The 13,647-nt window shown below is 44.8% G+C and overlaps 1 protein-coding gene across 3 annotated transcripts in view; it reads right to left on the reverse strand.

Moving 5' to 3' along the window:
* BCL2L13 (BCL2 like 13) overlaps positions 1-13,647 on the reverse strand; it is a 44,111-nt gene that overhangs the window by 14,641 nt on the left and 15,823 nt on the right. For all 3 annotated transcript variants that reach the window (XM_031444464.2, XM_031444469.2, XM_031444468.2), the window contains exons 3-4: positions 2,191-2,298; positions 463-619 (exon numbers count right to left, since the gene is read on the reverse strand). In XM_031444464.2, the coding sequence (XP_031300324.2) occupies positions 463-619; positions 2,191-2,298 (265 nt within the window). The remainder of the gene's footprint in view (positions 1-462; positions 620-2,190; positions 2,299-13,647) is intronic.

Consider the following 13,647-nt stretch of genomic DNA (forward strand, 5'->3'; position numbering starts at 1 on the left):
TTCTCTTTTGCCTTTAGCTTTAACTGTCAGAACCACAGCTGGGAGCAGAGTTCCCACTATGGATGAGGCAGTGGGTCCAGGAGTGGATGTGCAGCCAGAGAGTTCAGCAACACCTGGGACCCCAAAAACACTGACGTGACATTAATCCCACAGCACAACACATCGAACCGTAGCCATTCCGTTTATGCTGGTCCCCAGAAAGAGTGGCAGTAAAAGGGGTCAGGACACGTGAAAGAAACAGCTTGTGTTTACAACAGGGAGAAATATCTGCTGAAACCTGACAGCTCAACAAGTAAATACAAACGATCAAATTCATCCTGGAACAGTTAAATCACTGCTATGGTGAAAAGCTGTCACTCAAAACACAAACACAGATGACTTGGGAAAGCAAAAATACAAAGCGTGGAGAAAAGATGTGACCCTGCTCAGCCAGAACAGAGCCTCGGCGTGGAGGCCACTCACCGGCTGAGGAGCAGCTGCACCGCGCCCTGCAGAGACGCCCCGAGCTCCTGCCGCGCCTTCTCCCCCAGGTGAGCCAGGCAGTCCTCCACGGAGCTCTCGGGATTCGCAGGGCTGAACACTGGAGAGGTGTGTCGGTCGAAGCCCGTGCTGGTGAAGGCTGAAGACAGGGCAAGAGAAAACCCCAGTGTGCTGAACGCTGCCCACGGGAGCCCTGTCAGCGCTCGGGGGATCACGAAGCTACACCCAGGTACCAGCTAACAGTTAAAAGCCACCGGAAAGTCAGGTCATCGTCATGGGACGTTATCTTTCCTGGAACACAAAACTTGAGAGGCCCTAAATTTAGAGATCTTTTTTTTAAAGGAAATATTTTTATGGAAAAACCTTACTTTTTAAGAGAAGAAAAGACTAAACTGGCATGTTAAAAATACACAGGCCAGTTCAGTCTGAGAATGACAAACGTGAGGCCTCTCCTGGCTCGACCCTCCCTCTCTTAGCATTTGGCTTTTCCTTCTACAAAGGTGGCATTTCTGAAACCAGACTCCAGTTACGTCAGTCAGTTAGAAGTGTCAGTAAAGGGCACTAAAAGCGAAGATTACCGTTAGGTTCTGGATTTCTATGAACTTCTACTCATACTCTCTTTTACTAACAGGAAGCTGATTTATAAACACAATTTATATTTTTCTTGTTAAAAATTACTGGGCAGCACAGAAACCCACACAAAAGCATGAACATGCGTCTTCCCAGGGTTACGATACAGCACAGCCCGAAGGTGCCAACGGCCTGACGACCTGCCAGCTGGTGGCCCCACACACAGAAGGTGGCATCACACAGCGGGGCACGGCCCCACACGGGACGGGACGGGTGCCGGCACGTGCTCCCCTGGGGACGGGCCAGTGGAAGCAGAGCGTTTGGTTCCGTGTACTTATTTATGCGTGTAACCCATCACAGGCAAATACCCAGAGACAAAAAGCAGGTCAGTGGTTGCCACGGTTGGGGTGGGGCGGGGGCTGGTGGGAGCAGAAACAAAAAGTTACTGTTAAAGTATATAGTGTTTCTCTGGCGGATATTAAAAATGTTCTAAATTTTGATTGTGGTGATAGTTGTACAATTCTGTGACTATACTAAAAACCACTGAATCATACACTTTAAATGCATACACTTTACGGTATGTGAACATATCTCAATAAAGCTGAAAAAAATTATTTATGGAAAGCAAAACAAGAAATAACTCAAATGCTCCCCTCAATAATGAGGAAATGACTGAGTAAAGATTCATTCAACACATGTAACTTCACACACAATACAATGTAACTGGTTTTAAAGTTTACGATTTAAATGTTCAGTATAAAGGGCGTGGCTATAACATCACGTGTACTTTGCTGCTACAACTATGGTGCACACGCACAAAAGTTAACAAAAGCAGCTCACCTCCACGTCTCCCCTCAGTGTTGTTACCAACGTAAGGTACCAAAAGCACATCAAACCACACTGAAGGGAAAGTAGCTAAACATGCCTGTTTAGTCCATTACCTGATACCAGAAAAGGCTACATCTAATCTGCTGAGGTTAGTTGGAGACTTTAATAAACATATCCCCCAGGGAAGAAAAAGGGTACCTTCCAGTTTCACCCTTATAACACTATGCTCATGACCTCTACTGTAAAAAAAAAAAAAATTAAACCACACCAACAGAATCCCCTAATCAACTAGGAAAATAAGAAAAAAGAGACCTTCAGAAATTTCTTTGTCCAAGGATTTTAGCTCTTCTTCAATTTCAGTTTTAACTTTTAATAAAACTTCTTGATCCAGAGATTGTGAAGCTATATCTTGTTGAACCCCTGAAACCAACAAGAAAGGTTGAAAGAGGGAGAAAGAAACCATTAGGAAATGGGTAATATTTTAAGCATTAAGTCAGAAAACACAACATCAAAATTCATTATTGGGACTGGGGGCTGGCAGACACCTGAAGACACGGAAGCCAAGACTGGGTTGGTGGTACCACTTCTCCACTTCTGAGGAGGAGCTATGGAACTCAGGCCACTGTGGGGACAAAACCACTAATTCAGACTGTGTCCTCTCCATCTTCTGGTTGGGCAGCTATAAAGGAAGTATCTCAGAAACATTTTAACACGACAGAGAAGGAAACCTGAAGGGTCGTCCAGATCGGCGACAACGTCTCCTGACGCTGTCACACGTGGTCCCCCACCTTCACAATGCATGCAAACTGCAGCAAAGGGAAGGTCTGTTATCAGCACAAGATTTATATCCCGCAACTCAAGAAAACTACGAATATACCAAAAGTACAGGGCACAACCTATTCACGCAGGAAAAGGAAAAGGAAGGTCTGGGTCTGCAGCAGAGAATGGAGAAGAGTCTGAAGGAGAAGAGAAGACCAGACACGTGACAGCTCACTGGCTGCTGCCCCAGGCACCCAGAGCACAGCGCCATCACCCCACCCGCAGCACTGAGTCTGAGCACGACCCCACCCTCCCCCTCGCAGCCCATTCACAGACACTGCCAGCACCAGCACAGCTGTTCGGATCACTGGACACAGCAAAAGCAGTTCTAAGAGGGAGGTTTATAGTTACACAAGCTCATCTCGGGAAACAAGAACAATTTCAAATCACCTAACTCCACACCTAAAGAAACTACCAGAAGAACAGACGAAGCCCAAAGTCAGCAGAAGAAATCATACAGATCAGAGCAGAAATGAATGAAACACAGACTAAAACAAAAACAAGAGAGAGCACCAATGACACTAAGACCTAACTCTGAAAAGAGAAACAAGGTTGATAGCCCTTCAGCCAGACCCATCCAGCAGGAAAGAGAGGTAACCCATGTAAGTGGAATCAGACATGAAAAAGGGACAAGTAAAAGAAAAAAGTTTTAAGTTAAAAAAAAAAAAAGAAAAAAGTTACAACCAATATCACAGAAATACAAAGGATCATAGGAGATTATAATTACACACTAATAAAATAAAATGGACAACCTGGAGGAAATGGACAAATTCCTAGAAATGTATAATCTCCCAAGACTGAATCAGGAAGAAACAGAAAATATAAACAGACCAATTACCAGTAATAAAATTGAAGCAGTTAAAAAAAAAAAAATAAATAAATAAAAAAACACCTCCCCCAAAAGTCCTGGATCAGACAGCTTCACCTGTGAATTCCACCAAACATTTAAAGAACAGTTAACACATCCTTCTGAAACTACTCCAGAACCTGCAGAGGAAGGAATGCTCCCAATCTCTGTCCATGAGGCCAGCATCACCCTGATTCCAAACCAAAGACAGCACAAAAGAAGAAAACCACAGGCCAGTATCAGTGATGAACACAGATGGACAAACCCCAAGCAAAGTACTAGCAAACGGAATTTAACAAAGCATTAGAAGGATCACACACCAGGAACAGGTGGGACTGATTCTGGGGTGCAAGGATGGCTCAGTGCCTGCGAACCCATCAATGTGACACAAACTGAAGGATTAAAAACCACATAGTCATCTCAACAGATGCAGGAAAAGCTTCTGACAAATTCAACATCCGTTTATGATAAAAACTCTCAACAAAGTGGGTACAGAGAAAACACACCTCAACACAATAAAGGCCGTATATGACAAGTCCACTGCTAGAACAAAGACCAGGACAACAGACAGCCAAAACCGCCCTGAGAAAGAACAGAGCTGGAGGAATCGCACTCCTGTTTCAAATTACATTACAGAGCTACAGGAATCAAAGCAGTGTGGTACTGGGACAAAAACAGACACATGAAACGGTGGAACAGAACACAGACCCCCCCAAAACCACGCTTATACGGTCTGTTAATCTACAACAAAGGAAGCAAAGAGGAAAAGACAGACTCTTCAGCACACGTTGGAACAACTTATCTGCAAAAGAATCAAAATGGAACACCTCCTCACACCATACACAAAAATAAACTCAAAATGGATCAAAGATTTAAACGCAAGACCCAAAACCATAAAACTTCTAGAAGAACACACAGGCAGTAAGCTCTTTGACATCAATCTTAGCAGTATTTTTTTGGATGTGTCTCCTCAGACAAGGGAAACAAAAGCAAAAATAAACAAATGGGACTCCAAATCAAACTAAAAAGCTTTTGCACAGAAAAGGAAACTAACCACAAAATGAAAAGGCAGCCTGCTGAATGGGAGAAGGTATCTGCAAATGGTAATATCCAAAATATACAAACTCATACAACTCGACATAAAAATAAAAACTCAATTAAAAATAGGCACAGGGTCTGAATAGACATTTTTCCAAAGAAGACACACAGAGGCCAACAGGCACATGAAAAGATGCATCACTAACCATCAGGGAATGCAAATCAAAACCACAATGAGATGTCACCTCACACCTGTCAGAATGGGCCGTTATGAAGACAAGAACCAGACCCTAACACAATATGTAAATCAACTATACTTCAGTTTTTAAAAATAAATACAAATTAACTATAGAAGCAAGGGAAAAAAAGACAATAAAAAACAAGCGTTGGCAAGGCTGCGCACTGTTGGTAGGAATGTAAAGGATACAGCCACTATGGAAAACAACATAAAAGTTCCTCAAAAAATTAAAAATGGACTACCATACGATCCAGTAAATCCACTTTCGGGTATTATTCTGAAGAGCACAAAAACACTAATTCAAAACAATATATGCACACCTAAGTTCATTGCAGCATCATTTACAGTAGCCAACCTAAGTGCCCACTGATGTATAAATGGATAAGGATGTGGCGTGTGTACAGATGCATGTGCACGCACACGCGCGCGCGCGCACACACACACACACACACACACACACACACACACAGAGCACAGTACCACTCAGCCGTAAAAGGGATGAACTCCATTTGGGACAGCATGGATGGACCTAGAGAGTGTTATGCTGAGAAATAAAACAAAGACAGACAGATACCATGTGATCTCACTTATATGTGGAACCTAAAGAACCAAACAAATGAACAAACATAACAAAACAGAAACAAGACCCACAGGTACAGAGAACAAAGGGTGGTTGCCTGAGGGGAGAGAGGTGGGGGGTGAGAAGGAAACAATGGCAACCCGACAACTAACCAGCTTGCTTGTGGCGCTCATTTCACAACATGCATTTATATGAAACATCACACTGCACACCCTGAAGTGCAACTTCTGATAATTATACCTAGTAAAGCTGATTTTTTAATTACATAAAACATTACACAAAATTTGAAACAATTTAAACTATGAAAAAGGTGATCTTCATAAGTTTTCATAAAGCATAAAAATCTATATATACAGGCTTTCCTTTTCTTCTCCTTTTTTTTGTTTTTTCTGTTTTGTTTTCGGGGGAGGTGATGAGGGTTCTTCATTTAGTGAAGTTGCTGGGGACTGTACCCACGCCCTTGGGCGTGCTAGGCATGCTCTCTACCACTGAGCTACACCCGCAACTCCCAGGCTTTGTTTTTCCAATTTTTCATTGGGTGGTAATGCACCTGATGTGACACTCCGGTCCCAACCGTTTTAAGCGCACAGGCTCAGCCCACTGCGTACACTCATGACGCCCTGCTACCGTGCCCACCGTCCGCCGCCCGAACACTCTTCTTCCTATGAAACTGAAACCGCACCCACTAAACTCTCCACAGCCCCGCTCTGCAGCCCCTGGCTGCCACCGTCTACCGTCTGCCTCTAATTTCAATGACTCTAAGTACCTCATTTATGGGGGGGTCATACAGCATTCGTCTTTCTGGGACTGGCTTATTTCACTTACAGACAGACTTGTAACAACTCTCAAGTGATGCTTAAAATCAGAGCGGCTTTTCCTTTTAGAAGCGAGGCTCTGCGCCAGCACTGACCAGGTACCTGCACTGGGCAAAGTGACCGCTAGAGTATCTGTGGCATTAAAACAAGGCAAACACAAACTGGGAAATTAACTTAAAGTCAGTCTTATTTCTTTCAAAAAAATTCTCTCTCCCTTCTGGCTTCCTGGAAGGCATCTCAGAGAAGTGGGAGGTAAGCTTTGGAGCCAAGCACTCCAGCTCATCACACACACGTGACCTTGGGCAAGGCACATAATCTTTTGGAGCCTCTCCTCTTATGTAAATAGGAAAATAACACCTACCACCGAGGCAAGGGTAAGGAGATAAGCAAGTTAAGCTCCACACACCAAACGTGCTCAGCAGAGAGTGGCCCCCACTCACCATCCCTGTGACTCTCTAAGATGATCCTTCCCCAAACCCAACCTTGTCTCTGAGAACAGAACCAGCTCACAGGCTCCTCATCAGTCATGCTCACCCAGAATCTGCTTAAGAGTCTGGACCAGCAGGACAACCCTCTGACAGCTTAGATAACCCAAGCAGTAATAAAGCAGGGCCGTTGCAACGCCCACCAGGAGAGCTCCTACAGTTACTCTCGCTCTCCAACTGCCGCAAGAGAGGATGGCTTAGTATCAACTGATCAAAAATACGTGTTTTGCTTGAACACATGTCCAACAGAGTTTAATTTATATTCAAAAATACAGAAGGAAAGTTGGTTTTTTTTTTAACTGAAAGGCACATTTCACAATAAATTCATCTGGGAAGTTTTACCAGGAAGCTACAACCCTGAACACCAGAAGGTCCCTGGTTTTCTACGTTTCCAGATGTGACTTGCGTCTAAGAAACCTGCCTTCAGGGGAGGGTATAGCTTAAGTGGTAGAGTGCATGCTTAGCATGCATTAGGTCCTAGGTTCATTCCCCAGTACCTCCTCTAAATATAAATAAATACATAAACCTAATTACCTACCCCCAAAAAATAAAAAAATAAAAAATAAAAAAAGAAAGAAACTTGTCTTCAGATTTCTTCCAGGCTCAAACCGTATGTGCCGTACTCGGCAGTGCAAGAACTCTGATCAGTCACTGCCATGAGCAAAAGTGAGCCAGTGCTTTTAAAAAAAACCTTCCTTTTACCTACCGACACTCCCTCAGACTACTTCAAGGACAGAAGCAGGGCAACGCCTGTGCTGAGAAGTCTGGGTTAGCCCTGCAGGTTCCACAGAATCACCTCAAACCCAGTACCCGCTAAGTTTGCCCCTGACCTGTTCTTAATCAGAAACAGAGAGCACCTGAACATTTCAGGGTCTTGCCAGCCTGCTGGATCTGACTGTGTATAAGGCTTCCTGTACGAGAGGGGCCCCCCCACCCCCTGCATTGTGGATTTTATCGTCAGGTCAAGGAGGACCGTCCAAAGAGGCCCTCGACAGTGTGAACCACCTGCTGTAACTGTGCTGCACTTCAGTGCCATTTCCCTGCTTTCATCTAGAAGTACAGGAAGAGACAGTGTCTTGAAACCTCATACTGTACCTGGTATTGACATTTTCCACTGCTTTTCCTCGTGCCCTAAGTAATAAAGCCCTAAGTCAAAAAAAAAAAAATCTCTTAAAGAATAACATTCCACTGAAAAGGAAACAGTACAGCTTCCAGTTACGGGAAAACCTTGGGGCAAAACTCGAGAACGAAACACAGCACCCAGCCTGTGGTTCCAGGGACCAGACACTGCAGGGCAAAGTCCAGACACAGCAGGTCCCTCGGTTGCGACGCAGTCCCCGCTGTCCTGCTCGACCCCCTCTGCTCGGCACGTCCAGGCGGCAGACACAACCTGCTCACTCTCAGAGGAGAACATGCAGTGCTCACAGGGTTTGCACTGTCGGCCCGACTTCAGACAGCCACTGGGAATCCTGGGCCGTGCTCCCTGCAGATGAGGAGGGACTTCTGTACCCTGCCATTCTGCTGTGGCTCTGCCTCAGAACTCAGAGCCGAATTCAGACTGACCGCTCAGAGCCAGGCCACTGTGGAGGGGCTCACAAGCTCCCTGTCTGTGCCTTAGTACTCCCACTGTGCAAATGTACAGTCATCTTATTCTGATTTCATTAGAGTGCTGTTTGTTTATTTAGATTTTCCCATTACATATTATTGTAAGTCACATTAAATTCTATATGGTAAGAAATTTTTAAAAATTCATTGCTGTTCCTAACCAGTATGAACTCATTGCCAATTTCTTCACCAATAAAAAAGGCTGTTTATGCTACATTTTAACCCAACCTGGGCTGCCCTTCCTTTTCCTGATTATTCAGCTCTGTCCACCCTGCAAGGACCAATTTGAGTCTCTCTACTTTTCCACAGTATCTTCACGGCTACTTATGTATCACCGACATTTGAATATTTATACCACTTAGTCTGTGACACACAGTTTAACATTTAAATATACACTGTGTTATATCACTTAATAATTTCACAGTTTATTATCATTAATCTGACCAGATTGCAAACTACTTGAGATAGTCCCTTTGTCCCAGACTTGTGTCAAGTAAGGACTAAAAAAGCACTCAAGTACTCGACAGCCAAGGCCACCACTGCCTGTGACAAAGTCACACACACGGCACACACGTCCAGCCCCGCTGGGGAGAGAGGGTGCCGAGGGAAAGACGATAAAATCAAAGTCACAAATACATTCAGAGAAGCTTTAAAAAGGTGTCAGTATATTTTGAGGCTATGTGAAATGACGAAAGTTGAAAGAAACGGAGAAAACGAGGAGTCAGTGTAGGTCAGAGAACAAGAACACAGACCGGCCACAACCAGGGCAGCACTGAGAACACTCAGTCGTGGTGGCGGAGCTGTGGCGGAGAGCACTGAGGACGAGGGGAAGGGAGAGAGCGGGGTCTCATCCACCATCTCCACGCTTGGCGGGCATTCATCAGTGTCTGAATCGGGATGTCAGACGTGGAATGGTCAGGGTTAGGCCTGGTCCACCCACCCCACTTACAGAACTGAAATGACTTGCCCAGGCGCAAGTAAATCACACAGAAACAAGATATTCTGATAAGTAAACTTACGACTGAACCCAAGAACACACGAGTCTAATTTCTGATGCACAATGAACAATAAGGAATACATCAACGTTTTACCTGCCGCCTGCTTCTTTTTGGAAACTCTGCAAACATATACACACCCACACACCCAATCACGCCACCACCACCACCACCACCACCACCACCAATGACAATGATGTCTCGGTCACCATATGCCTCACCCCCCAGACTAAAGAGAAGCAGCTGACTGAAGGAGCACCTGTTCGCATGAGGCCGACATGACGCTAATTACACACGACAAGCTGTCACACTCGATAATAAGCCACGTGGAAACCCCGAATCAGAAAGTCTCCTGCTGTCAGGACACAAAAGGCTGTTTCTTCAGCTAACCAATGACACAGACAGATTCAGTGATTTTCATTTAATCAACCCCTCCCCACCCAGACTTTCAGAAGCACAGAGCCACACGGGAGCACCAGTGCAGCATAAATCCTGCAGCATAAACCCAGAAAAATAATTCAAAGATAAACAGGCTTTAGCACCCTAAACCCCACCCACTTCAGTGTCAAGTAAAGGGTCAGGTGAGGCAGCAGCCATCACATTCCAGCCCTGAAATGCACTCAAAGTGAGTGTCAGACCGAAAAGTTTAGAACCGTGTATGGGCTAGACATTCCAGAGCAAAATACTTTCTAAATCGACGGTTCCCCAAACTAAGGGCACATCAAAACTACCAAGAGAACATTAAATGATAATTAAATAATAATTAAAAACACAGATTCTCAGGACCCAGCATGAAGCACCTGGTTCACGGTCTAGGGCAGGGCTCCGCGGCCTTTGTTTTAGTAAGTGTTCAGGCTGTCAGACTTGACAAACACTATTCGAGACAACCCAAATGATTATAACCAAACTGAGAGCAGCTACTGAACAGCACAGACAACACAGTTCACTTGTTCACTCAACAGCAAAACCAGATACCCCGGATGACACCATACTGGACCAGTAGGTGAGAAATCAGACGGATGAAACCCACCAAATTGCAGAAGAGCCGGTCACAACGATGGTTCTCAGGCTCAGTGTTACCAAACTCCCCAGCTATCCTGCAGATCAGGCGACAAATCTGCAGGAGGACAGGTTTGGAAGAGAATACAAAGAAAATCCAACCATGACCAAACGTCTCCTCTTCCTGCAGAAAGACTGAGACAGAATGAGACAGTACGCCCTCCAGAAACAGCGGGCTGGAAGCAGAGTCTGGGACTGGGTGTGTGACTCTGTCTGGAAAAGTCGACCTGAGACGACCATGCTCCCCACACTGATCTATGGAGCCAGTGCAACTCCTGCCAAAACTCCCAGCTCCCCTTTCTCCAGATACGGACAAGACTACCCTGAAATCCACACAGAACTGCAAGACTCAAAAGAGTCAAAGCGATTTTAAAAAAGAACAGGGTTGAAAGACTCATACCTCACAATTTCAAAACTTACTACAAAGCTGTAAGTAATCAAAACAGTGTGGTAATAATATAAGAACAGACACACAGACCAATGGAATTTCTGAGGGGCCAGAAATCAACCCATGTATCTAAGGTTAACTGATTCCTGATAAGGGTACCGAAGCCATTTACTGAAGAAAAATATAATCTCTTCAACAAATGATGCTGGGACAACTGGGCATTACCAAGCAAAAGGGTGAATCCAGACCCTCACCTCACATCATATAAAAAAATCAATTCAACACTGATCAAACAGCAATATTTAAAAGCTAAAACTTTAAAACTCTTACAAGGAAACAACATAGTTGAAAATGTGCATGACCCTGAATTAGGCAATGGTTTCCTAGATATGACCCCAAAACACAAGAAACTGAAGAAAACATAAATAAAGTGGACTTCACAAAAATTTAAAACTTTTCTACGTCAAAGGACACTACAAATACAGCGAAAACACAAACCACAGAACGGAAGACAATACCGGGAACTCACATATCTGATAAGGGCCTGGTATCCAGAATTTATAAAGAACTCTTACAACTCAACAACAGAAAGACAAATAACCCAATTTTAAAATGGACAAAGGATATGAACAGACATTTCTCCAAAGTTATACAAATGGCCAACAAACACATGAAAAGGTGTTCGACATCAACAGCCATTAGGGAGACGCACATTAAAACCCAATAAGCTACCACTGCACACCCACCAGGACAGCTGTAACTCAAAGTCAGCAAGTTTGGCAAAGATGCAGGGAAACTGGAACCCTCCTACACTGCTGGTGGGAATGGTACAGCCACTTCGGAAGATAGCTTCTACACTCTCACCATGTGACCCAGCAATCATGCTCCTCAGTATCTACCCAAATGAGTTTAAAACTTACATCTACCCAAAAACCTGCACATCAGTACTTACAACAGCTTTACATGTAACTGTCAAAACCTGGAAGCAACCAAGATGTTGTTCCTCAACAGGTGAATGAATAAAACAAACTACAGTGCCTCCAAACAGTGGAAGCTATTCAGCAAGAAGAAATCAGCCACCACAAGAAGACACTTCTCAACCCTCATCAGGGTGACCATTACTTTAAAAAGCAGAAAACAGCAGTGCTGGTGAGGATGTGGAGAAACCAGAACCCCGAGCATTGCTGATGGGAACGTCCAATGACGCAGCCACCGTGGAAAAAGCATGGCACTTCCTCAGAAAAATCAAACATGGACTGACCCAGCAGTTCTGCACCTGGGTATGCACCCAGAAGAACTGAAAGCAGAAACTCACACAGATTATTTGTATACCGATGTTTACAGCAGCATTATTCACAACAGCCAAAAGGCAGAAATAACCCAGCGTCCATGAGCAGACGAACGGATAAACAAAACGTGCTTTGTGCACACACTGAAACACGACTCAGCCTTAAAAAGGAATGAAGTTCTGATACACACCACCAGGCGGATGAGCCTCAACGACACTACACTAAGCAAAGGAAGCCAGACACAAAAGGACAAACACTGTATGATCCCACTCAAACGAGATGTCTAGAACAGTCAAATTCGTGCAGACAGAAAGTCAACTAGCATTTCCCTAGGGAGGAAGGGGGGCTAGTGTTTATCAGATGAACAACAAGCCAGCGGCACCGCAACGTTCCTAGTCAACAAACATGAACTTGCTCTCCTTCCTAAGAAGTGTCTTCTTGTTAAATCCTTGTTAACGACAACACCAAGGTGCTGTGCGTTACCAGGCGCAAGGCTGAACAGAACAAGCTATTACTTAGCATCAAACGTGCAAGTCGACAGGACTTCTACTAGGCAGGATATATAAACGAACTATTTCAGCACAAACGAACAGTCTGGAAGAGCTGACAACTTCTGGAAAAGTTAACAGAAGAGTTAACTATTTATGGGAGAGTCTGTTCCTAGCACAGGACTCACTTGGGAAAAATGAAAGACATTTAATGCGGCAGAAATCTTGAGTCATGAATAGGATCACCTCTGTTGGCCTCTTCCTCTCACACCTACTGCTTCATCAACTTGAAACCAAACCCTGTCCAGCCTACAGCAGCAAATGCTATGGCAGACCCTGCTAGTAACAGCACAGCGCAGAAGTGAGTCCCCCATCACGTCTGAGATGCAAACAGGACAGCAACGCTGCCGACAGCAACCAGGGCCTCCTTCCTTCTAAGAGGTCAGCACAACACATGCCTGCGCTTGCGCACAAACACTCTGTATTCAGTCCTAAGACGACAGCATAAGGACAGCAACCAGATCTCAAAAATGAAACAAACCAAAAACATCAAAGCAGGCGAACGCCTCAGATTTAAAAAGGAGATTCTACAAAGTTCAGGTAGGAAAAAATTCTGTGTTCAAGCGAGGAAAAAACTGATCAGCGCAGGCTTGTGTAAATGCTTAAAGTCCTTACAAATTTAGTCACAGCTGTTGAAAAGGCGTAGTTTTTGTGGCACATGGAGTCTTGTTACAGTTAAGAAACATCACCGGTGGAATCTGGGTAGATGGGCAAGTATGTATGCACTAGGGCGACCAAGTTTTACTCAGTCCTGGGCACACCAGACAGCTGGTCACCCTAACACGCATGCATGGGGGATGTGTCGATTAGGACAGGCGAGTCTCCGTTGTGGAAACAAATAAAGCCCGAGGTTTCAGCGACCTAACCCAAAGGCCCACGTCGCCCTTGTGTTACAGATCTAAGCTGGGGAGCCAGGAAACGGCTTCCTGGAGTCACTTACAGCCTGCCTGACGCTGGGCCTGCCCCACTGTGCAACTGTGCCCTTAGGAACACACGTCCCCCTCAAATCCACACACACAGGAGACAAAGGGAAAGAACGGGGAGGAGGTACACTGCTTCTAAA

Source organism: Camelus dromedarius, chromosome 25 (genome assembly GCF_036321535.1).
Source record: "Camelus dromedarius isolate mCamDro1 chromosome 25, mCamDro1.pat, whole genome shotgun sequence".
In the NCBI taxonomy this organism is placed as follows: Eukaryota; Metazoa; Chordata; class Mammalia; order Artiodactyla; family Camelidae; genus Camelus; species Camelus dromedarius.